At 35.7% G+C, this 26,935-nt stretch overlaps 1 protein-coding gene across 1 annotated transcript in view; it reads right to left on the bottom strand.

Annotated features, from left to right (window-relative positions):
• Nucleotides 1-26,935, bottom strand: part of LOC122713802 (homeotic protein empty spiracles-like) — a 48,679-nt gene that overhangs the window by 7,553 nt on the left and 14,191 nt on the right. Inside the window, exon 2 of the mRNA XM_043934576.1 lies at nt 16,718-16,890. Within this exon, the coding sequence (XP_043790511.1) occupies nt 16,718-16,890 (173 nt within the window). The remainder of the gene's footprint in view (nt 1-16,717; nt 16,891-26,935) is intronic.

Consider the following 26,935-nt stretch of genomic DNA (forward strand, 5'->3'; position numbering starts at 1 on the left):
GGGGGGGGGGGGGAAGGGGAGGGGAGGAAGGGGAGGCGGCAATTTCGCCCAGGGATGCGCCCTTCATCCGCGCGTTACCTTTCTTTTTTATTTCTTCCCTCCCTCACGTTCGACCGACAAACGACGACGAGAGGATCGTTCCGCAAGATTTGATCGCAGAAGCTGATGTATTGTATTTTGGGAGAAATCCGACTTCTTAGCCCGGTTTCGAAGGTTTCGAGGATGGAATCGAAGAAGATCCTCGAAGAAGAGTCGACGATCGGAAATAGAATTGGAAAAAATTTGAAGTTGTTCCTTTATTGATAATGATTATGAATTCTCGTCAATTTGAAACGTGATATTTAATATGTTGTTTTTTTCATTCATTGAGAATATTTGAAAGCTCATTCTTCCCCCGTTTTGTATAAAAACGTTACACGGTTTATAAGAAAATGAAGGAAGAAGATTCTGAAAGATAATTCTAAACCTAATTAATAATATTTGAATCGGCGTATAAAAGATGAAAATTAAACATGGCGCGACTACGAAGGTGAGGTTAGGTTAGGAATAGAAACGAAATCGGCGGCCATATTGACGAAGCAGGGCTGCCAATTTCATCGAACACACACATATAGATACTACACTCCTCGCAATGTATTTACTAACGGTCGAGGATTTTTTCCGCCGGATTTCCAGCAGGATTAAAAAAGGGAATGATATTTTGTTAACGGAATAGGAAGCGTCACGTTTCGAAAGAACGTGTCGCGACACCTGCGTGGATTAACGATACCAGGTTGCAGGACGCGTGCAACGGTGGAGACATCGAATCGACATATGGAAAGATTGATCAAATACGGATCCTTCAGGTTTGGACAATAGCGCACGTCAAACAGTAATCATTGTTTCATCCCTGTACGATTGATTTTCTCGTTTGTGTTGGAAAAAAGGAAAAAGAAGAAATACTGGATGAAAGTACGTCAGAGTATTATAAGTTGGTAGGTGACGTGTTCGATGTGACTTGTATTTTATCGACTATTCGATATTCTTTCCTTCTCTTTTTATCGTGAAAGTTGCTCGTTCCAATTATCAAGGAAACGAGGAAATATAATAATTCAAAACAGAATCATTTTGTAATTTTCATTAAACAAGAAACGAACATTTAACTTGCTCTTGCTCAAAATGACTTTATCTTTGACTTTAATCGTTTCCTTTTCATATCTCTTTACGAAAGAAACATCGCGAAATATCGTGAAAAATATTACACCTCGGTGGATCTGAAATAAAATAAAAATCTTCTTTCAGCTCCAAATTAATTCGAATTCGAGAAATACGAAATATTATGAAGAATATTACACCTCGGTGGATCTGAAATAAAATAGAAATCTTCTTTTAGATCCAAATTAATTCGAATTCGAGGATCCTCGGAATACGAATATAACTCCTCGCCACGGAAAGAAGCAGGGCAAGAAACATCCGAATTAAATTAAACGGAAGGGGGGAGGGGGGAGAGCGACCAGTGCGTATATTTGTAACAAAGCTGTCAACATTCTCTAAACAGAGTGTTAGTCGAGAAAGGCAAGCGGGATCCCAAAAGAAACACTTCCATCCCGGGTCTGGTCGAGCTCAAGTCCCCTAAAGTGTAACGATTTCTTCGGCCGATCTCGGGGATCGGAGGCCTCGGTTCCTGCGCGAGCCGAGGCCGACAGTATGCGCACAAACTCGACGACACACGACAGTGACATGCCGGAATCGTGACGAGAAAACCAAACGCCTCTCCTCTCCCTCTCCCCCCCCCTCCTTTCCTCGCGGACGAAGGGGGATGGGGAAGAGAGCAAAGGAAAGAGGAATCGGTTCGCCTCGCCACCGCCACCGCGCCTATCGTTTACGCCGATCGTTCGGATCGGGAATATCGTCTCGCTTCCTTCTCGCAAGGAGCCCTTTGAGGAGAGCCGATCGTTTGGAGCGAATTCGAGAATTTCCCTCTCCGGTAGGAGTTTTATTTTATTTTTCTCCTCTTCCTTTCTTTTTTCGAAATTATGTTGGAATGCTTGGGAGGATTGGAGACAGGTGGAGTGATTGGAAGGACGCGGAATCGGCGCGATGATAAGGATTTAGGTATTCTGAGGAACGAGGGTTGAGGAAAATTTTTTTTTTTTTTTTTTTTGGAGAAGGAAGGAAATGGAATTTAGGAATAGGTGGAATTGGTGTGATGAGGGGGGAATGAAATGTTTTGATTTCTTTTAAGAATTTGGAGAATTTAGAAAGAAGTTCATCTTTTTTTTTTATTTTTAAATTATGAAATGCATAAGTGGAAGGATATAGAATTGGTGCAATGAAAGGATTGGAATTTGGTTTAGGAATTGAAAGATGATTTTAAATTTCTTGTTGAAGAAGAATTTATAAGATTTCTTGTTTGAAATGCTTTGGATGTACCAGATGAAATTGGAAGGATAAGATATTTGAAAATTAAGGTTTAAAAAATTTTTCTGATACTTTTAAATTGTTTTGATACTTGAATTTGGGGAATGAAATTTTGAATACACAAATGGAATTGAAAGATGATTTTAAATTTCTTATTAAAGAAGAATTTTATCTTATTAAAATGAATTTCTTGTTTGAAATTATGTTGAAATGCTTTGAATGTACAGATAAAGTTGGAAGAATACCAATAGTGAGATATAAAAAGAAGAATTTTAAGAATTTGATTTAATCGAAAAATTCTTCTAAGTTTTTTTTATTTCTCTGAAAAACTTTGCTCGAATATTCTGAATATTATATTTATTATATTTATACAAATTTAGAAAGAAAATATTCCAAGTGATAAAATTTTAAGTAAAAAACGAAAAATTCCCTAAATCTTGTCACCTCACGAAACAACACTGTATGAACAATCTTGATTTGAATTCAAAATCTTTTAAATCCACCAAATCGACAAGATTCTCAATCAAAAAAAAAAAAAAACTCTACCAAGAGATATTCCAGATTCATTAATTCTCCCCATGAAACAAGGCCCAATTAGCATCGTCGCAAAATTCTTCCCTTTAACAGCCGCCATGAGCCAAACTATCATGCAGCTTAATTGAAACGATTATTCTTTTCCTATCGTATATATATATTACACCAAGGATGGGTGTCAACGATCGCGAAAGGAAGACAAGGAGGGAAAGAGAGAAGATTCTTCACGCAAATTTCGCCGTTTTAATTACCCATTGTTCGTGGCTCCCTCTCTCGAAACAGGCGTTGCTCGCCAAGCGTAGAAACAAGATAGGCACCCCCTTATTTCCCATCTAGTTAGCATAATATCGTTTTCACGAGTTTAAACGATAAGAGGATCGTAAAGGTGTAACGCTTATGGAGAAACTTGACTTGATATATATACTACACTCGATGATTGGATGATACCATGATAAATGCGTTGTAGTTTGCTAGATTACTTGAACGTGAGCTCAAATTGTGTCTTATTTTTTTTTTTTTTTTTTTTCTTCATTGACAATGATCGTTAAAATTTTAACGAGGGGATAAGTTAGAATTTTTGAACTTCACAATTTGACAACAAACAAAGTTGAAAGGATGAGAGAAAGGGGAAACGAGAGATAAAAAAAAGAAAAATGGAAGGAATTGGATTTTAAGAGGAAAATGTAAATGTGGATACAATGTGGATTTACTTTGAAAATTTGCTTTTTTTTATGATGGAAGAAAAGCGGTAAAAGGGATGGAAAGAGAAATTTGATTAGAGGGAAGGAGAAAGGAATATTTATGGACAGAGTTAAACTTTAATAGAGTTAACTCTTTCTTCTTCTTCTTCTTCTTCTTTTAAAGAGGATTAAAAAATTAATTCAGTTTAATTTTTCTTTACGCCAAAAGAAACTTCTTTTTCAATTTATATTATTTTCGTAGAGAATATCAATTTTATTCCTAAATACTCTTTCCTCAATTCCATCCATCCCAATCCTAAATTTGACTCTTACAACGTGACTTAATAAACAAAACAGACTATTAAATAATTAATTTTAACCAAAAATCACACGCATAAATTGCGTGAAGCATAAAAATATGACTCGATATTATTATCTGTGTACGTTTAAATGACACATTGTACAAAATATTCGAATAAAAATATCTCCTAAAATAACAAATACACCCATACATCCTACGCACGAGTAATCGACACGAAAACGTTCGAAACGGGGAACACTCGTCTCGTGGAAATCCTGGCGAGGGCCCCGAAATCCTGAACCCCGGCCAAGAAACAGGAAACCAGGAAAAATAACCGCGGGATTCATACACGATTCTCCACGCGGACCGATGAATCACTCTTGTACCGTTCGATTCTCGAAATTCCGCGTTCCTGCTTTGGAATGAAAATCGCGAAACGGAAGGGGAACGAGATGAGAGAAAAAAGAGAAAGAGAGAGAGAGAGAGAGAAAGAGAGAGAGAGAGAACGGTGCAACCGATATAATATCAACCGGCTATTATTCCCTGCGAATACACTCGCTATATGTATATATATATATCCCTTTTGCCCGTGTCGTGTGTTACGTTGCCCGGTTGGACGGTAATGGAAAGAAGTTTTGCATATTATGCAGGCCGCGTGCGGATTCTCTATGCATAATGAGGCGTGTCGTCGCCGGACTAAGAATAAAGCATTGCGAATGCGCTGTCATCCGATATTGTATGTGAACGTGGCCTCCTCTTCCTGGCGCAATTATGCGACCGATTCGACGTCCCCCTTCCCCCCACTCGCTAATTATTATTTCAGATTAACGCCAGTTGAATGCAACAGCGGCCATTACTTCGAACTACTCGCTTCGATGGAACTCGTTAATGGATTTGGAAATTCTTCGAAGGAGAGGGGGAGGGGGAGGAAATAAGGTTTGGCTATTCTTTGGCTATCTTTTTTAATCGTGTGAATTTTTGTTTGTTTGTTATATGTCTGACTGATATTCGATGTTCGATCGAGATCGTTTCAGATCGAGAGTACAAATCAAGCGGGAACTTGATTATTCGATGATGTATAGGATTGACGAGAGTGAAAGTTTGATCCTTCCCGATTAAATAATTTGCGAGGGAAGAATTTTATTTGTTAGCGGTTAATTGAATAATTTTTCATCGTCGTTCGAATCTTTTAAGCGGAATCGCGAGGATAGGGGTCGCTAGGGATATTTGCGGTGAACCTAGGGATCCCTAGCCTGCCGCGCGATAATTAACGGCGCAAATGGACGCCGCCGCGGGCTCGATAAGAATCCCACGATTCTTAACTAAGGGGGAAAAAAAAAAAACGGTCCCCATTTACATTTTTATGGGACCGGTAATTTCGAATTTAGGAATTAATTTAGCCAAGTATTTGTAAGATATCATAAGAACGAGCGGTTGGCAAAAGATTGAATTGCAAATTACCAAGCGATTCAACGCGGCAACAAGTGTGTACTTTCTTGGCTTACTGATGAACCCCTCTCGCGCTCGCGCGCCAGTACACCTGATGGTTTGATCAATTAGATTCGTTTTTTCTTTCAGTTTGATCCAGTACTCCATACGTGACCGAGTTGCAAAGCGATATATCAACGTTGTGGCCTGATATTTCATTGTTTTCCACCTAACCCGCTGTTTTACATTCAACCAGTTCACCATCGGTTGTGACATTGTTTCTCAACCGAGCGTCTCTCATCAAGCATTTGAAACATTAACCGAGAATGTTTTAAATAGAGGGAATTTCTTGGAATAATTGCGTGGACGTAATAACCCGAAGCAACAATCTTGTCGCTTGAGATGTTTAAATATGTTTTAAATGGCGATTATTAAATAAATATCAGCTAATTACTCAACATAAATTTTTCTTTCTTGAGTTCTATTTATTATTTTCAATAAAAAATATTGTTCAATAAAATTATATACGAATATAAATATAAATATATACATATATATATTTCATGGAAGAGATGAGACAAAGTGCGTGTAAGTACTTCCTTGATGTTTGAATTCTACAATTGTTACAAATAATAGGTGTTTAAAAGAAAAAAAAATGTTTGTAATACATTCATAGGAATTCTACATTAGAAAAATATTAATTCCTTACGAACAACAAAATGAGAATGAAATGTCACACAATTGCAATATGATGTTTAAATATGTTTTAAATGACGATTATTAAATAAATATCAGCTAATTACTCAACATAAATTTTTCTTTCTTGAGTTCTATTTATTATTTTTGTTCAATAAAATTATATACGAATATAAATATAAATATATACATATATATATTTCATGGAAGAGATGAGACAAAGTGCGTGTAAGTACTTCCTTGATGTTTGAATTCTACAATTGTTACAAATAATAGGTGTTTAAAAGAAAAAAAAATGTTTGTAATACATTCATAGGAATTCTACATTAGAAAAATATTAATTCCTTACGAACAACAAAATGAGAATGAAATGTCACACAATTGCAATATGAGGTTAGGTTTAATCTGAAAATGCCAAACTTCATCAAATGCACATACTTTTCTAGATTGATATATATACAATATATACAATATGGAGAATGAAGATTGAATCAAAATATACAAAAAAATAAATAAGTTGAATAAATATAGAGCCTACTTCATACTACTATAAGATTATCAAAGATAAAATTTACTTATTTGGAACATTCTGTTTCCAATTCTCTCTGAAAAGACGTATCACTCGTCATGGTTGCACAAAGTATCCAAAAAAAGGAAAAAAACAAAAGAAGAAGAAGAAGAAGAAGAAAAGATAAAAATACCCTAAAACGAGTAACCTGTTATCATCTCCAATTTGCACCACTGTTCAACAACCGAATTTGATTAGACATCCAGACTCATAGCCCGGAGGTGTTCGCAATGTATTTGGAACCGTTTCTCCCCGCGACCAGGCAAGGTGGACGGAGAGAGAAACGCCCGGGGCGGCCATCCGGACAATGTTCTCGCGTCCATGTGGGCCTTGCATTACGAGCGGGTCGAACTACGAAAAAATTGGGAAGGATGGTGTGCACGGGAGATTATAAGGTTGTTAACGACGCGGAATCGCGTTCTTGGCCAACTGAAACCCGATGCAAATTACGCGGTAATATACAGTCCAGCATGCTAATAACGTTGCAGTAAATATCACCGCGTATTTCGCGTCGAGAATGTATGGCCGTGCCGCGTTTATTTTGCCCGCGAGACGTTTAGCCTCCAACGCGCATGCGCGGCTTGCCCCATGGCGGCGCTGCCATTCGTTAACGCTAAAACACCGGCAAGTTTCGTCTAGTTACAAACGCCGCTGGCCATCCTGTTACGATTATTCTTCTATATAGTTTTGAAAAATATTAATGGTAAATTCTGTTCCTTTCATTAGTTAGTTTTCATTGGTTTTACTTGAATCAAATTAGTTGGAGAATATTAATATCTAATTGATATTGACATCGATTGGAAAAAAAAAAAAGTATCTAATTAGTTTATCTTAATGAAGATTCGAATGGATAGTAAGGTTAAATTTTGACAGGATAAATAATTTCATTGTTACTCATCTCGAACAAGAAGATTAATGTGTAAATAAGCAATTCCAGTTTTCGATTAAGGAGTTTAAGGAAGATAATTGTAAAATATAAAGCGTAAACGAATAACTTACACTGATAAATTGCAGAACGAATATTTTACAACGAGCAATTTAAATAATCGTTATTATAATAAATTGATTCACAAAGTCAACGTTAACTTTATCTCATCGACCCGACAAAATAAACAGATATAAACTATAAAACTGATCGATCGTACCAATCGCGATACGTCAACGAAAAAGATGAGAAAAATTACAACGCGAAAATTGGAAGAACATGAATCGACTAAAAAAAAAAAAAAAAAAAAAAAGAAGAGAAGAAAATTTGCAAATGTGCAACGCAGCCTTAATGCAACACGGGCCCCTAACAGGTTAAGGCGTACCCGCATCGCCATGTCCACATCCTCCCCCATTGTCCTTCGTGATCTCCGCCTCCCTTGGCCTTCTCCTTCACCCGCGAAAAGACGTTTCTATCGTTACGCTGATAAGCGGCAATTAACCGGATGATTTACGAACCCGGCTTGAACCGGTGGTAACCACGTTGCAAACCGATTATTTTGTAAACTCAGCGGACAGGTACACGAAACGACCGCGACGACAAATGTTTGATTTACCGCTGACCTTCTTTCCTCCCTGCGTACGCCTCGTTAATTACGACTTGTAACACACTGTGGAGAGAGAGAGAGAGAGAAAGAGAGAGAGAGAGAGAGGGATGCGAAAGAAAAAGGTCGATTTCGCGCGTGCAATAATCGAAGACGATCGGCCATTCTCTCTCTACTTTCTCTCTCAATCTCTGGCCCCATAATATATGTAACTAGAGATTCTTTTTTCTCCTCCTTGCTTTTAACACGAATCGCTTATGTGATTTATTAACACGTTACCAGCTGTTGATCTCTTTGCCCGGCTAATTGTAAGTGTTAACCGTTGACGTTGGAGATATCGATCTTGATTTCTTTTCTTTCTTTCTTTTTTGCGCTTTTCCTCCGTTTGTTTCTTTCGTCGTTGTTACCTTCGGTCGGTAATCCGTTTCGTACCAATGCTTCGCGCTATTAATCATTGAGAATCGAGCTTAATTCTGTTTGAGTACGAGAGACATCGATATTATTTCTTTACGCGTTTGTGTATGTGTCGTATATCTTGGATACGAATCTGTTGGGCGTCTACTTATTTAGTTTTTCCATTAGGCTGCTCGTTAATGCAGCTTTGTATGGAAAGTTAATATTCTGGTTTGCAAACAACTGATGGATCTATGGATCGGTTTTTTGCGCTGTTAATTAACACCGATCTTCCAACGGTTTTCTTCATTCACGAGGAAAGGATGGTTTACGATAGTTGATACCGATCGTTCCTTCCGACGCGTTTATGCTTGCTCGTTTCTAAATGCGTAAGATTAGGTTTAGTGAATTTAGAGATGGAAATATGCAAGGATCACGATGCTTGAAATATTTCTAAAATTATTTAGCTTTGGTATTGAGATTGTACATGATGGACAATTTTAAAGTCGATTCAAATTAAAATAAGATATGATCTTTATTTGAGTAAATTGAGGTTAGATTAATATGAAGGAAATGTATTTTACAAAAAATTACTAAACAAAGTATATTAATTTAAATAGATACTTTATTATTTTTACTTGCTATTAATTATTTTCCATAATAATATTTTTATCGTGAAACTGAAACATTATGCAAATTATAAAACCAAAACTGATACAAAACTTTATTTCGTTGAATGTAATTATTCAAATACCTGTAAATATTTAATAAAATTACAGATCCGCATATTTCATTCTCTTTTTTCAATTTTTAAAATAATCCAAATCCGAAACTCACCACATTTCACAAATGGTGTAATTAATTTTTGCCTAGCATTCAACGTCCCGCGAACAGTAAAGGACCGATCAATAACAATAAAACTTATCGAAAGATTGCCGGCATGCGTTTCGAGAAAGAGGATTAATGATGCGAAATCATCCCTCCCTCTTCTAAAATTGATACCAAACCTGACGACTCTAATTGATTACGTGGCCGCCGGAATACGATTAATCATCGAAACCTCTCCGGATTTCGATCAACGGTCCACCTTCCATGATTAATACCCGCTACAATGTTGACGATTCGAGGCCGCTGTCCGACTGCTTGTACATAATAACGCTTGTGCACGGTGTATGCGCGCATGCGCGTGTATATGTTAGAGACGATCCACGCTCGAGTAACCGCCGAGTTACTTTCCCCAATAAATCGAAAAGAATGAACACACGCGTTGAATAAACAACGTGGTCGAAGACGATTCTTGGTGGAAGATAGAAACGAGGAGGCGTGAGTGTGTGATTAATTGTACGTTATAAAGTAATGATGTTCTCGAGAAAACGCGAATCCTCTTGTTGTTTGCGCCACGCTTAAGAGCAATGTTTTAAAATTTGGAGATTGAGATTGATTTCGTGCTCGTTTCTCTCCTATGCTAATTTCTTTCTTTCAAAAATCTCCCGTTCGAAGCAAGAATTGATCGATCCTATTTTCATTAAACTCCTAATTCAATTAATCGTTCTTTTAAAAAAATCTAAAATAAATAAATTAATTAATTAAATAAAAAATAAAATAATCTAAATTATTTAAACTTTTCATTAATATTATAATTTCGTATCGATTTTTCAATTTTCTATTAAAAATTACACTGTAAATTTTATATTGTACGTACATAACATAATCCTCAATTTTCCAACTCTTCCAATACTACTTCAATTAAATATCAATTTTGATTTGATCTTATCTTATCCAAAATCAAAATATCCGTTAAAATCTATCGGCAATTACACCATCCGGCAATTTACATTCTAGAAACACGAATTTCAGAATCGATCGACACCAAGATGCCAACGGATCCAAGCAAGATCAACACCGTCCACCTGTTCCTCTTATCTCTCCACGATCTCTCTCTTCCCTACTCGTGTTCGTTCAACCGCGATCCGCACAAACATTTCTCTCGTTCGATTTTAATTGCGCAACGGGAGCGTTGGCATGCTAATTGCGACGAGAATTCTCCGTCGGCCGCGATGAAACCGACCGAGCAGCGGTAAATCTGCGTCCTCGGAGATCGAACAATTAACCCTTTTCTTTTCGAGGAACATCAACCGGATGCAAAGGGTTCGAAAGAATTGTTGTTGAATTGTTTCGAATTTTGAGATTCGTGAAAGAAAAATTGTTAAAAAAAGAAGATTCCTGATTTTGATCTTTTTTTTTTTTTTTTTTTTTTCTTGGAAAATATCTTTATTTGGAGAAAATTAAATTGGTAATTATAAAAAAGGAATTCTTGCCAAGATGCAATGTTGGATAAGTAATTTACGCTTCGCATTGGATTCTTGAAACTGCGTTGAGTAAAGATCAATTATTCCGCTTGATGAATATTGTTTGTTCTGTCGGTTCGTTAATTGACCAATTAATAGGTGATTAATCTCTGTTGCTTCTTTCGTGTTCAAAAGTAGATTCATAAAGAGAATATTCATATCATAAAGAATACAATCGATTCAAGGATAGAGAAATAAATTAATCATCGGTATTATATAATTCGATTGAATTGAACACGAACAATTTCCCAAAAAAAAATCTCTGTATTGTAATTCTTTGCATTCTTCCTCGCTTCGTTAACTTCAATTCCTCCTCCCACGGTATCGGTAATGAAAATTTAATTATAATCGAGATAACGCCTAACGTTATTAGTAGAAATTTCTCCTCTCCTCGCGATGTAAGTAAAATTAAAAACAAGTAGCCAATGTATAAAGAATCGAAGAGAATCCCTCGAGAAAACGCATCCTCCTTTCATCCTCGCGCACGCGCCGCCATTTGTCGAAGAAAATTCGCCTTCCGTTTCATCTTCCGGATCCCGCGAATTTCCATCCCGGTAACCCCGCCGCGATCGAGCAAATTAAATCGAATTATATTCGATAAGGATCTGGCGGTGCACGAGAATCGGGCTTGTAAACCGGGCAAGTGCAACTTGTTTATTATAATAACAAATCGATGGTTGTAAAATGCAGCGTGCAACACCTCGTGATATTACGAATTCAGCGCGCACGCATACGCAAAGCAGATTCAGACACTTTTAATTAACGAATCGAGGTAAGAAGGATTGCCTGGGTAATTATAAACTATCAAGCTAATTGCGCGTTTCTAATTTTTTTTGCATTTGCAAACATCGTTCACGATAGATATGTGTACAGATACGCGGAAGATTTATGAGGAAAGTGTTCTTTTAAATCGAAAATTTTATACGCACGTCCGTGGAAACGGGCGATTCTTATCGACGATATTATGCATAAAGTGATAAAGCGTTTTTAAATTTTGTGAAAAAGAAGATTGAAAGGAAGAGACGTCGTGTCCATCCATATTTCAAACATATTATTTCAAACATTAAACATGTCTATTTAATACTTTCGAAAAGAGTATAAGATAAAATAAATAAAATTTGCCGTTCAAACATCTTCAAACATCTTCAAACTTGCCTCTAATTTTCGAATCTACCTATCCGATAATATTTTAGAAAGAGTATGAAAAAATAAATAAATAAATTTACAGTTCAAACATCTTCAAACGTCTTCAAACGTTTTCAAATATTTCCTCCCCCTTCTCGGACGAGATCAAGAGGGAGGGCAAATGCGATCAAATAACGTGTAATTACCACGTGGTACGAATACGCTCTCGAGAGTCGAATCGCGTGCGCTTGAAAGCGGCGGGCAAGCGGCTTGTTCTCGCGCTTGTTAAGATTCATAAAGCGGAGCATGCGTTACACGCGACCCAACGTCCCTCATTAGGCCCCTAATTAAGCGCGATTATCCTCTCCCTCCCTCCTCCTCCCCCTCGTAATTAGCCAAATGAAAAAACAAAACAAAAAGATAAAAAAAGAAAGAAAAAAACGGCATTACGCCGTGCGTGAAAATTTGTACAATGCAATTACAAAACTCGTGACACGCGAGTTTTGTTGTATGGAAATACTGTTAATTGTTATCGGTCGGACGGAAAAAAAAATTTATCGCGCGCGAAAAGACACAAGAGAGTGATTGTGTTGTTCGTCAAAAACTTGCGAAACGTCGTTTTGATTTACCAGTCACGCCCGAGGGTTCGTTAATTCCTAATTATTTCGTCGGCACGGGAAGACTACGCCGAAGCATTTGAGAAGGATCGTTAGGAGTTTCACGACCGAGCCTTCGGCGTTGAAAGTCCCCAGTGTTTAATGAATTAACGAACGGAGCCTTGGGGTTTATTACTTTTTGGCGAGTGCACGATGACAACGTGATCTCGGTGACTAATGGCTATCGAGTTAACGTCGTTTTAGAGGCACTGTTTCGACAGGATAATTACGGTATTAACGGTTAGATTGTGATACATTAAACGTCCGCCCCGGAAAACTATTTTACACATATACATACAGTTTTTGACAATTTTCCAATTTCAAATTTCGAATTCAATATTAATTCGTGTCGTAATTCATTATCTGGGAATTAAAAGTTATTTTGACAATATAATGGGATTTTAGAGACAATTTCAGCATTTTAATATATCCTTTTGATTTCGATTCATATTCCTTTATAATTATAAGAAAGAAGAAGAAGAAGAAGAAAAAGGAAACAATGCACACCTTGAATATCAATTTTTATTCCAAGATCCTGTGATATCTCTAATCCGGTAATCAGTTTTCTCAATCCGCTTACATATCTATTATTTTCCTCTTTGATGAATCAGATAAATAAATATAACCTGATGATTAACATTCGACATTGTATCGTGTGCAAACGTTACGCAAAACGTACGTTAATTATCATTAATCTTTCCCCCCTCCTGCCTAATCCTTCTTCTTCATTCTCCTTTTCGAATCGAGGATAGAGTCGAGATAAAACTCATCGCGAAAAGATTACTCGATCACTCGAAATTAATCCCTCGCCGCCTCAAAATTCGTCCACTTGACGAATTGTTGTAATAACGAATAAACTGATTTAAATGTTCTCCTCACTTATCACTCATAAATAACGAGTAAGAAGGTTTAATTAACGAGGTCGGGCTAAAGGCGCAACATGCAACCAACTATAGCGGTGTTTAAAGGGTCACTAAACGCTGCTTGAACTTGTATCGCTCGACGCTAATTGCATTCCGAACATAACCTTAATGATGCTATCGTACTTCCTCGCTTATATATATCCTTTTTGCAACTCTTTCTCTCGAGAAGGAGGAAGATCTTGCAGAATTTTTATTCCGTGAAATTGAAATTTCGTCTCCTTTCCTCTTTGAAATGTTCTAACCTAACCTCAATCAGATATATTTGAAATTCGAATATTTATATTCGTTGAAAATTTGTAATTTCACAGGAGTTTTGAGACAGTGATAATAAAATAAAATCTATGATCCTACGATATTTAACCTAATAATATTTCCTAACCTAACCTCAATCTGATATATTTGAAATTCGAATATTTATATTCGTTGAAAATTTACAATTTCACAGGAGTTTTGAGATAGTGATAATAAAATAAAATCTAGAATCCTACGATATTTATAATTAGTAAGCATAATTACTGATATTAATTTATCTTTTTGTGACAGAATTTATTAATATTTACCGATTGAATCTAACCTCGATTAAAAACTCATTCGTATCAAAAAAAGTTTGTACTCTCGAGAACCAATTGGATCAGAAAATTTAATTCAAAATTATTCGTATGAAGAAGGTGCAAGTTTAACAAAACCAAATTTAATCACTCCCTATAAAGAGCGAAAGCCTGTTTCCTAACCTAAACACCTTAGTCCCAAGATCCATTATACATCCGAACTTTATCGGAAATTTATTCGCGAAGAAAGTACAAATTTTCCCTATTAACGAACCTTACAGAAGAGGAGGCGAGGATACAAGGATGCAAGAAGAGCGAAAGCCTGTTTTCGCGACGCGAAACAAGATGGCGTCGAGCCGCATCCGTTCCTCCATTCTCCCAGCTTAATTCACCCTTGTCTCCCCTTGCTTTCTTCCCTCCCTCCTCTTTTTTTTTTGGAATACGCCCATGGAATACGTAACGCCTGTGATATATGCACGGATAACGCATCTGGATCGTTCAAACGCACGAGTCGAACAACGAAAAGTCCACCACCCCTGGTCGACTATTAGCATATCAAACCTCTCGTTACACACTGGACCCTACTTTCGAGGAGACGATAATAAAGGAAGGAATCGATGGAAACTCGGTTAAAAGCGAGTTTTTAGGGCTGGTTGATTGGATAGTTTGGGAATAATGGGATGTTGTGGAACACCGATTTGCGAAACTGGTCTTCTTGAAATGGAGCGGCGGTGTCGGAACGGTTTCGATGGTGTTTGCAAGGTGAGGATTGATTTAAGTAAGGGGAGGTTAGGTGGTGAGATAGGATCGAAGATGGTGGAAACGAGGTTTGAAGATTTATGGACACCTTGTTAGGATACTTGGCGTCTCTGGTTGGAGCTTCTAGGTTATTACCTCAAGGCGAGATTTTGGTATTGCAGTTTCGATTCTTCGGGTGATAAAATCTTGGATTATTGGTCGTTTAACTTGAAATCTCATTTTGAGGATGTTCTACAGAGTTGTTGGCTATTTCGTGAAATTTACTACTTTCTTTGGAATTTTTACTTTTACGCTAGAATATTGTATGATTGATGTTTACTTAATAGTATATACCGTTGTTAAATAATGGATAATAAAATAGATATATTGTGAGGAATAAATAGAAATTTTGTTTTAAAAAAATTAATTTACATCCAAATTTATTAACGAACGATAAAATTTTTATTATATAAGCTTTTTGATTTCTCTTTTCTTTTCTTTTTTTTTCTTTTTTTTTTTTTTTTTTTGCCGAATGAAAAATTTGTCAAAAAGTAAAAAATTGTAAAAACGTCGAATCTATCAAGTGAATAACAGTGTTATTCAAAATCACGTTTTTGGAACACGTTTAAAAAGATTTGAACTCGTCGAAAGAATCAATTGAAGAAATCTTGTAATAAGAGGAAAGTTCCAACTTTCTTTCTTTCTTACTTTGTTGCTTTTTATAAAACTTGAAATTGTTACAAATAAAAATATCCATTTCTCTGCTGCAAAAAAATTCTCAATTGCAAATTAATATTAAGCAAATTCGGAATGCATGAATTGGACAAGCTGTGTGAAGTTTTGTTTACAGATAATTGAACATCTATTCTCGTTAAACAAGGTAATTTGATGCCAGATTCGCACCTTGTGTTGTAATTATCGTTCTAATTATCGAGTAATTATCCACGAAGCATGGCAACCAATCCGATTTTTGCAAATCGTTTTGACGGAAATAATTGTTCACAGACGTCGAGATTAATCATCAGGCCATCATCGTCTCGTGTACTATTTCCACGCTGTTAACTTACTAATCTTTGATCAAATTTAATTGTACGACATTCGATCTGATCAAGACTGCACGCCATGAAATTACATCGAATTTTATTTTATTTTATTTTTATTTTTATTTTTATTTTTTTTTTTCCTTTTGTCGAATCTGGGTACTCGAATAATTGTTAAAATGTTTGTCGAGGATGATGAAAATAAATTATAATTGTAATTACGATAATAAATTTTTTCTGTATCTGATTATATGCTTCTTTTAATCTTTCTATCTATATTTATACTGTATTATAAATTTTACACGTGGATGAAAATTATTTAAATAATTGTCAGTAAAATTTCTGTATTATTTTATCTTGGATTATATACAGAAAAATTTGAATAAAACTTTATGAAACAATTTATTAAAATTATTAATTTAATAATAAAAGAAAGAATATTACTATTTTGACTCTTCTTTCGTTCATTATACTTTTATTCATGCAAATAATAATTAATCCTTTAAAAAATTTTTTATAAAAATTTAAAAGATATTAATAGAAATAAATATAACTGATTAAATTTGCAAATTATCCAACAAGTATAATTAAATGATTTTTAAAAGAGATCATAAAATATCAAGAACGAAATCCAAATAATATTCAGATGACAGGTTATTTCAATTCCTCACAAATATTTCCAGCACGAATATCCCCTTAAAAATTACATTAATTTTAAGATTTGACGAATTAACGAAAGATTGTAACAGGATTGGAACTCGAGTAAGTTGGAAGGGGTTGATCCTATATCGAATAGATGGAGGATGTTACCTGCGTTTCCGTCAACGAGAGCGCCTGCGCCAGCTGCTTCCTCTCCGCGCCGACGACGTAGTGATTTTTCTCGAACGCGTGCTCCAGCTTCAGCAACTGACTGGGGCTGAAGGCCGTCCTTATTCTCTTCGGCTTCCTGAATGGCTGGAGGAGAAAGCCTGGTATGTCGGGACCTGGAACGCACAGAGGCAAGAAACACACATGAATTACTCAATGTCACTCCCCGACTACGAGATGAAATTATTCCTGTGATTTATGCCACCACGCGCGAACGAAATTGTCGAGTGGGATCGCACTCGTTTTAAATTTAAAGTGCTCATTTAGTTGATATTGATATCAATTTAATATCGCCAATAACCGTGAATTTATTTTTCCACCATTGAAACGTTTATATTTATACATTGAAATTTGTATTGTATATAGCTTTTTAGATATTCCAATCTTTTCTCTACGATTTTCGTGATTGTTGGGAGAGATAAAAACAACGAATAAAATTCCATTTATCACCAACAAACTGAAATAAAATATTTCGATTCAAAATTCCACGATATTTAAGAAACTCTGAAAAATTCATATTCACGAAATTCAATATAAAAAATATTCTATCAACAGCGCCATGTTCTAAATGTTCACACCAAGTGTCAACAACACGCATTCGATAAAAGAAAGAAAAGAAAAAAGGAAAAAACCACTCAGAAACCAGGGACGAAAAATTTACCAGGCAACAACTCGACAGCGCCATCTCGAAAACCCCATAACTCATTAGCGTTAGCGATTAATTTTTAAAGGAACGTCATCGCCGCGATGTTAAGCAACACGCAAGCAACGATTTGCTCTGATGGGGAGAGGGCAACGCGGGGGATAAAAGGATAGTACGGAGAGAAAAGTAAGAGAAAGAAAGGAAGGAAGAAAGGGGGGAAAAAAGAGAAGGGAAAGAAAGTAAAGAGAAACGAAACGAACACGAACTGCACGAGCCGCTGGCTACCTAGAAGTCCGCTCCGGGTAATTGAGTATTCCACCTCGAAAGAGTCATGTCGATCGACCGATACCCACGTCTGCCGGAAGTCGGCCGGGATACTTTTGCCCGGAAACCTCGGGACGATAAATCGCTCGATTCTCTCTCTTTCTCTCTCTCGGGCTAGCGTTTATCCCTTCCGACCTCGATCGAATTCGATTTTATTCTTTTCCCTTCTTTTTCCTCCCCTCCTCCCCCCCCCCGAGCTCGGCCTCGAATCGGATTACGCAGCTGTGATTAATATTGTCGAAGATTATAATTTCGAGATTTAACTTTTAATTGGAATTTTTCTTTTTTTCTTTTAGCATTGCATACACGTGATTGGTGAGTAATTATTGAATTAAATGGAGAGTTTGGAGAGTTTGAAGATCGTGTGGATGGAGATTTTAATCGGGATTTTATGAGAAGAAGAATTTGAGGAGAGATTGGGGTAATTTAATAAATGTGATTTAAATTAGATATTTACGTGGTGGTATGATTGTAATTTGGACTTTTTTTTTTTTGTTTTGAACTTTTTGCACTGTGATTGAACCAAGGAATTTGGAGTTTGGATTATAATTATAATCTCGAAATTTGATTGAGATTTTCTTGGATTTTCTATATAACAAATTGGATCGATAAAATGAAAATTTGAAGTTAATTCGCAGTTTCAATGTTTAATTTTCCCAAACTTTTGATGAAGGGATCAAAATTAATCGAGACTATTATATAAATACCAACTATTATAAAAAGATAATTAATCCCCCTTTTATTAAACATAATTTCATTACATTTAAACAGATTAAAAAAAAAATTCCCATAGTATCTAAAATTTAATTTCGAAATAATTTTAAATTTTGTTCCATAAATACCTATAATCCGTACAACTCGTTCACGCCTTGGACGAACCAAAAAAAAAAAAAGGGAAAAAAAAAGAAAAGAAAAGAAAAAAGTCTGCTATAATTTTCAACGAGGCGCACACGATCGATCATCCTCGTATCGACTGACAATCATCCATTGGATCGTGGTCAGAGCATTGTTTACAGCCGGCCAAGGCAACGCGGGATCCATCAAGGATGCGCGTTTAAAAGCGGAGATCGCGGAGGAACGGTCGGCCGGGCACGTGGAAAACGCGTCTTATTTAAGCAAGCTTGTGCATACGTGATGCGGCCATTAAGCCGCCGAGCCATCCGAGCGACCTTCTCGCTCGAGAGGCTCGCGAACGTGCGTGCGACTTAAAGACCCAGTTAACATTTCATGCATTCGCGTGGCGATGCGACTCCGCGATCGATCGATAGCCCGTGAACTGAATCTGCTTCGGCTTTTTATATCCGGGGAACGCGATCGTGCACGCGTCACCGATTAACCGATGAATTCCTTCTCCTCTCTTCCTCCTTTTCTCTTTCTTCTCTTTGAAGGAGAGAAAGAAGAGAAGAGATTCGGACGAGATTTGCAAATGGATGGAATTAAGGATGGAATTGTTTGAGGTTTCTCTGTTTTTGTTTATTATTTAGTTTTTGTTTTTGTTTTTGTTTTTTTTTCTTTTTCGAAAGGAGAAAGTTGAAGCTTGGATGAAATTTGCAAATGAATGGAATTGTTTTCTTTAAATTTGTTTACTCTTGGTTTTTCTTTTTCAAATGAGAAAATTGAGATTTGGAATTGCTTCAAATTTCTTTGAATTTGTTTATTCTTAGTTTTTTTTCAAAAGTTAAAGTTTGAATGAAATTTGCAAATGGATGGAATTGCTTCAGATTTCTTTAAATTTGTTTACTCTTGGTTTTCTTTTTCAAATGAGAAAATTGAGATTTGGAATTGCTTCAAATTTCTTTGAATTTGTTTATTTTTAGTTTTTTTTTCAAAAGTTAAAGTTTGAATGAAATTTGCAAATGGATGGAATTGCTTCAGGTTTCTTTAAATTTGTTTGTACTCTTGGTTTTCTTTTTCAAATGAGAAAATTGAGATTTGGAATTGCTTCAAATTTCTTTGAATTTGTTTATTCTTAGTTTTTTTTCAAAAGTTAAAGTTTGAATGAAATTTGCAAATGGATGGAATTGCTTCAGGTTTCTTTAAATTTGTTTACTCTTGGTTTTCTTTTTCAAATGAGAAAATTGAGATTTGGATGGAATTGCTTCAGGTTTCTTTGAATTTGTTTATTCTTAGTTCTTTTTTTTCAAATCAGAAAGTTGAGATTTGAATGAAATTTACAAATGGATGGAATTGTTTCATTTTCTTTAAATTTGTTTACTCTTGGTTTTCTTTTTCAAATGAGAAAATTGAGATTTAGATGGAATTGCTTTAAATTTCTTTAAGTTTGTTTATTCTTAGTTTTTTTCAAAAGAAGAAAATTAAAATTTGCAAAGAGATGGAATTGTTTAGATTTCTTTAAATTTATTCTTAGTTTTTTTCCTTTACAAAAACAGAAAGTTGAAGTTTGGACGAAATTTGCAAATGGATGGAATTGCTTCAGGTTTCTTTAAATTTGTTCATGAAATTTGTAAATTTCTTTAAAACTATTGACTAGTTCTTTGAAACTACCAACTTTGTTTATTCTTATTTTTTTTCAAAAGTTAAAGTTTGAATGAAATTTACAAATGGATGGAATTGCTTCAGGTTTCTTTAAATTTGTTCATGAAATTTGTAAATTTCTTTAAAACTATTGACTAGTTCTTTGAAACTACCAACTTTATTTATTCTTATTTTTTTTCAAAAGTTAAAGTTTGAATGAAATTTACAAATGGATAGAATTGCTTCAGGTTTCTTTAAATTTGTTTACTCTTAGTTTCTTTTTTTCTTCAAATAAGAAAGTTAAAATTTGGATGAAATTTGCGAATGAATGGAATTGCTTTAAATTTCTCTAAATTTGTTTACTCTTAATTTTTCTTTTTTCAAAATGGATGGTGAAAGTTGACTTAGATATATTTCTTTAAACTATTATTTATTATTATTATTTTTAACTATTTGAATAACGTATAAAGAATGACTTTCAAGATCACACACAAGATCAAACTAAAACTAAAAAAATATTATCGAATATTTCATATCAATCTATTTATTGATAATAAATTAATCTATAATATTCTATATTGAAAGTTTATACGTATTTCATGTTTGAATACGACTTTCATTTACAAGAATATTTCTTCATCTCTTGATTACAACATATCGCAACAAAATTGACGGAATAATTTCAAACTTCCATACTTATTCCTTTTCCTTTCTTCTCTTTTTTTTTTCTTTATATATATATATATGTCCCTATTTTATACAACGATAAATTTCCTGAAAACAACGGACAAAAATGAATCGTAAACTACTTGCAATCTGTAAAATCTGGCACGAAACGCGAAACGGTGCGTTCTATGTGTCATTTTTAAAATTTCAAGAATCAATAGAGCAACGATGGAAAAAACGTAGCCACATTATACTTAAAACCGCTATCACTCGTTAATTATTCCAAACGTGTAAAAGGCGACACAAATATGCACAAACAACAAAGCCTCTTCGCATTAAATCGAATCGATTAACTCGAAATCAGGATAATATAATCTAACAACAATTATTATACATCTGTCGGATCGTTATCGCGTGAAAAGCTGCAGACACGAACGAGTGGAAATGTTAAATAAAGTTTAGAGAGTTTTCCAGAAAAAACTATGATGTCGATAGTATGATGGACATAATGGATCCATTCGATGGATTAATTGGCTGATATAACAGAATCACTATTTTTTTCTTTTTTTATCTTGGAAGAATCTCAATAATGAATTTCTTTTAATTAATAATGTATAATGGAAAAATATAATTAAATTGGATACAAATTTTATCCAATAATACGAATTATTGAAACAACTTGTTCGATTGTACAGAGTTGGCTCTACTACTGTTATTATAACTTCTTGATATTGGACGATGTTATAAGAAAATTGTGCTCTAACCACCTACAAAGCCGATTTTTATGATACTTTTATAACGTAATTGGATAGGATTGTTAAAAGTGCTTTTTATCGTGGGCTTAGAGAATTACAAAGTGGAAAGTTCCCGGTGCAGATGTTCGTTTCAACCGTGGAAGTGTTCCTTCCTTTATAGTCTAGAGGAGATAAAAATTGCTTTATAAACTGGAGAAGAAGAGTTCTTTCATTTCGAAACTGTTTCCTTCTTAACTCCTTAAAATTCCATTTCATTTTTCACCAACCAATCCAATTAACGAAATTATACTTATTTCCATCCTTTCTTTTCTCCCAAACTAAATAGAAATTCCAAATCAGTCTTACTTTTAGATCCACACTTTTTAAAACGAAGAAGAGATTTAGAAGGAGAATTCCAGTGAAATTTTAGAGATAAAATTAAAGAAATATTCGTCCACCTTTCCCAAAACCAACTCCGTTTCTGCACAATGTGCAATATATCACGCAACCTGGAACCGCAACCATCAACAAATCCTCCATGAAACCTGGGGAGTTATCGAGTGTATCGCTTGCATTTGCATCGTTGTTGGCAACAATTAAAAACGCATTAGCGTCGAGGTCAACGTCTCTGGACAGTTTTAAACGTCGTATCGCCCGTTGGTCGCGAGCTAGAAAATGGAGAGAGAGAGAGAGAGAGAGAGTAAGAGAGGGTGGAGAGGAGGAATCAGGCGGGGTTATAATTTGATACGTTCGCGATTTGGTCTTATTTTTGAGTAATTTCGAGTCGCTCTGGGCGGCTCAGCTGCGTGCAACCTTAGCTTCTCGTAATTACAGGCCGTCTAGCCTCTCCTCGTCGGTTTTACCCTCGTCCCTGTTCTTCCTCCTCCTCCTCCTCCTCCTCCTCTTCTTCTTCTTCTTCCAGAAGAGAAGAGAAGAGAAGCAGGCCGTGGGCTACGCGTCTAGGAAGCGCCTAGAGATTCGCCTAACGACGCTAACAACAGGAGGAAAGGGTGGATTGAGAGAGAGAGAGAGAGAGAGAGAGAGAGAGAGAGAAGGGAAGGATTTCTGGAGATTTGCTGGAGAAAGATATTTTTTTCTGTTCGAGGATAACGTTGTTTGGTGGAATTCGTATCGTTTTGAACAATTAATAAGAAATTTATATCAGTATACGCTTGCTAGATTAATATCTCTTCATCACAGTTCATAAAAATATCCTCCATTTTGGAAATTAAATATTTCCAATTGCGATCAATGGCATGGCATCAACGATGTCGAGTAATATCCATCCTTATAATAATAATAATAATAATAATAATAATATACAAAAAGAAAAGAGAATATTCGAAATATTTTCAAAAAAAAAAAATCCTCCATAACGTTGTTTTCAATTTCAACGACGAACGAATAATAATATTATAATTTCGTCACCATTAACGTATCATCCTAACCTCAACGAAACACCGAATTATCGAATTGGTTAAACAATTAAGAAGCGCCAATTACGGAATTAAGTATGCAAATCAAGCGTCGTATATATAGAACCGGCCGCCTTCGTAATTATGTAAATTCGCGGCGAACAATCGCGACCACCGGTATATATATATATATATGATATGTTGGCAGAGAGGGAAGAGAAAAAAAGGAGAAAAAAAAAAGAAAGAAACCAGGTGCCTATCGGTTAACTTATTCTCCGCCAGCAACCTATTGAAACGTTTAGCGCGTGTAACGCGCGCCCGGCGAAATTACCATTTCAATCGTGCGGCAAAGCGGTTGCGATTAATCGCACGTAATGCCTGGGACACGATGTTGTTTAACTAGGAAATCTCTTGTCTCGTGTTTTTTTTTTATTTCTTTTTTTTTTTTTTTCGATTTTCGAGAATTACATCGACTCAAAGAAATTTCCAAAATTGTAGAAATGATGGGACGAGAGTGTGATCGAAACGAGATTTGTAGGTTAATTTATTTGGGAAAGGGAATATTTTATATTCCCTTGGAAGAAGAAAGAGCGGTAAGGGAAGATGGAATCCAATGACTTTCGTATTATACGAAAGTTCCTTTAGCGGGAAATTTGAAATGTCGGTAGTAATATCGGAGAAATCGCTCGCGTAAAAAAAATATCGTCATGATGGGAGAGAAAATAATGAAATTACAAGGTTAATTTATTTGGGAAAGGGAATATTTTATATTCCCTTGGAAAAAGAAAAAGTGGTAAGGGAAAATGGAATCCAAAGAATGACTTTCGTATTATACGAAAGTCCCTTTAGCGGGAAATTTGAAATGTCGGAGAAATCGCTCGCGTAAAAAAAATATCATCATGATGGGAGAGAAAATAATGAAATTACAAGGTTAATTTATTTGGGAAAGGGAATGTTTTATATTCCCTTGGAAAAAGAAAAAGTGGTAAGGGAAAATGGAATCCAAAGAATGACTTTCGTATTATACGAAAGTCCCTTTAGCGGGAAATTTGAAAATATCGAGTAATATCGGAGAAATCGCTCGCGTAAAAAATTATCTTTCGAAGAGAAAAAATAAACCGACGAATAATTTTATTCCTGGTCCCTACACGAAAGTAGAATAACAATAATTACGAGGAAATAATAAAAAAAAGAAATAACGCGATACCTATAACAATGTATCAATTCGTGCAAGTTGAACACGATACGTGAAACCGGCGGTATACCAAGACCGATTAAATTATTACTCGTAAAATATTGGCGATCGAGAGCGGACGAGTTAACGAGTTCCGAGTTTCTTTCAAACACCTACTAGCTTTCGCGATTAATCACAATCGCGATCCTCCGTCTCGTATTAGAATAAAATATTAACCGATAACCGAACAAATAGCGATATATGATAATTCTCGTTAAGTAAAATATTCAAGAAATTTTCCTCTCTCCCTCCCTATAGATTTCAAGTTAATAAGCGCGTTCCAGTCTTTCATTATATTAACGTATAATATTAATCCGATTCCGAACGAAAACCGGTTATATACGTTGTGTGTAATGTTATATATATAGAATCGCGTAACGCGAGAGTGTAACAAACGACGAGCTCACGGTAATGAGCGATTACTATTTAATTACACGATCCGTTCGCTGCTCGACACACAGGGACAGTCGTCCATCGATACCGGATATCGGCGACGATTTTTCAACGTGCACGGAATTGAAGATGTCGGTTTATTTGCATACGCATCGAGCGACACATCGGTCGTAATGTCGACAGACTAGATTCTAATTGCCGACCGAGCAATTAACGAGTTACAGCGTTATATTTGCTCGAAATCGAATATCGTCACGCTTTTCCACGTTTCTTTTCCTTCTTCGCGAAAAATTGGAAAATTAATAACGCGGAATTCAAATTTTCGTGATATTCCCGCCTTTTCTCGATCGTCCACGTAACGAAGTATTTCGTTAAGAAATATTATTGAATTGTTGTGCACAATTGAATGTTATTATATTAATAATTTCAAAGTTTTTGGAGCATTAAAGATCAATCGAATAATCGGCCGAAATCAAATATTCAAATCTTCCCAAATTTTCCCGCCCTTTTTCAATTGTCGACGAGAAATCGAAACGGCACGCGAATTTCTCACACTCTGAATCCTCCTCCTCCTCCTCCTCCTTCTCCTTCTCTCTGACAGAAGAACGAATTAAAATTGAAGAGTGGTCCCCAGTGAAACTCAACAAGAGTTAGAAAGCAATCGAGTGACGCGAGTGCGCACACTCGTAATGGAAATCGCGCACGCGTTTCCATTTGTCGCCATCGAGGCCTCCACGGCACAATGCCTTGTTAATCAGCGTTATTAAAGGGACGTTTACCCTCGTGACGTTCGCGCCATGGGGTGTCCATAGTTCCAACAATGGCGCCCGGTAGCCCTCTTCGTCGTCCATTTTTTTCGAATCTTGATTTCACGTAGGGTGTCGTATTTTTTTTTTTTCTTTTTTCTTTTTTTATATTCCCTTCCACCATTTTTATTTTCCTCTGTATCTGCCCTTTCTCTCCCTTTTCAAGTTATCGTTCTCTTTTTTCTTTTTTTTTTTTTTTTTCTCTGTCCGAGAGGGATACTCTGTCGACGAATGCGTTAAGGCGCATTCAGAATGACGCGATATTTTTTCCCCTCTCCCTCCCCTCCTTCGTTCGCTCCTTTGTGAATCGGATTGACGTCTTCATTGAGCGAATCGTCATGGTTGATCGAAGATCACAATGATCGAGATCCACCGTGCAAATTGAACGATCGGATGATCTGATTTTTTTTCTTCTTCTTTTTTTTTTTTATTTTTAGAGGGGAGTGTTCGACTCTTCTTCGTCTTTGGCGATGATATCGTTCGATCGGTGTCACTACCGTTGCTCTTCGTCGAACGGTCGAGCGTTGTTGCATCTTGATTGTTAAGTGTATCCATGATGGATAATTTTTTCGAAACGAAGAAAGTTTTTCTCGATTGATTCATTCTTTTTAAAAAAAAAAGAAAGAAAAAGATAATAGTTTGGTAACTTTTTCTAACTTTGACAATATCCCTTTATTTAATCACTTTATGGTAAATTTTAGATATTAAGATAATTGAAAATGAAATAATAATAAATGTACGTCGGCTTGTTCCTTGATTGGAGTTTTCTCGATTCTTGAAATCTTGTTTTAAATGATGGGATACAGCTTTCAAGAAGGAAAAAAAAGTTTACAATGATATTAAAATTAGGAAAAGTCGTTAGGCTAAGGATTTATAGGGATAATTAAAATTATTCATTTGATATTTTGAAAATTTTTAATGGATTTCAAACGTAAATTATGCGTAATTATTTAATGAAATTAAGTGAAAAAAGGAGTCAGGGTGATCTTCTACCTCGCAACTTTTTCCTTCTAAATTAGATCGTTTAATTAACATTTCTAATGACAGAAGAAATTAAATACGATCTTGCGTTTCGCAATCTCTTTTTCCTATTATCAACTTTTTAAAATAATATTAACAGACGATTAAAGCAATCATCGAGATCTTGCGTGACATTATTTCCTCAATTTTTTCCCTTCTTTATCGCTTCTTCGTTATCGTTTCCTTTCCAAAAGATCTTCCTTTAGAAGATCAGAAATTTTCAAAATTTTTCGTCGAACCATCCACGACGTCCCGTTACTTTGTACTTTTAAACGAAAAAAAAAAACGATATTGCTCGCCTTCGAACGAATCAACGAAGCCAAAATCCTCAAAATATAAAATTTCGAAAAGATCTATCCTCCGAATGAACGACGAAAACGAAGGTTGTGTCCTACGAGCACCACGTCGTGGTAGAAAATTTCAGAAAAATCAATCGTCAGAGTAAGCGATA

Source organism: Apis laboriosa, unplaced genomic scaffold, assembly GCF_014066325.1.
Source record: "Apis laboriosa isolate Shangri-la unplaced genomic scaffold, ASM1406632v1 scaffold26_cov146, whole genome shotgun sequence".
NCBI lineage: Eukaryota > Metazoa > Arthropoda > Insecta > Hymenoptera > Apidae > Apis > Apis laboriosa.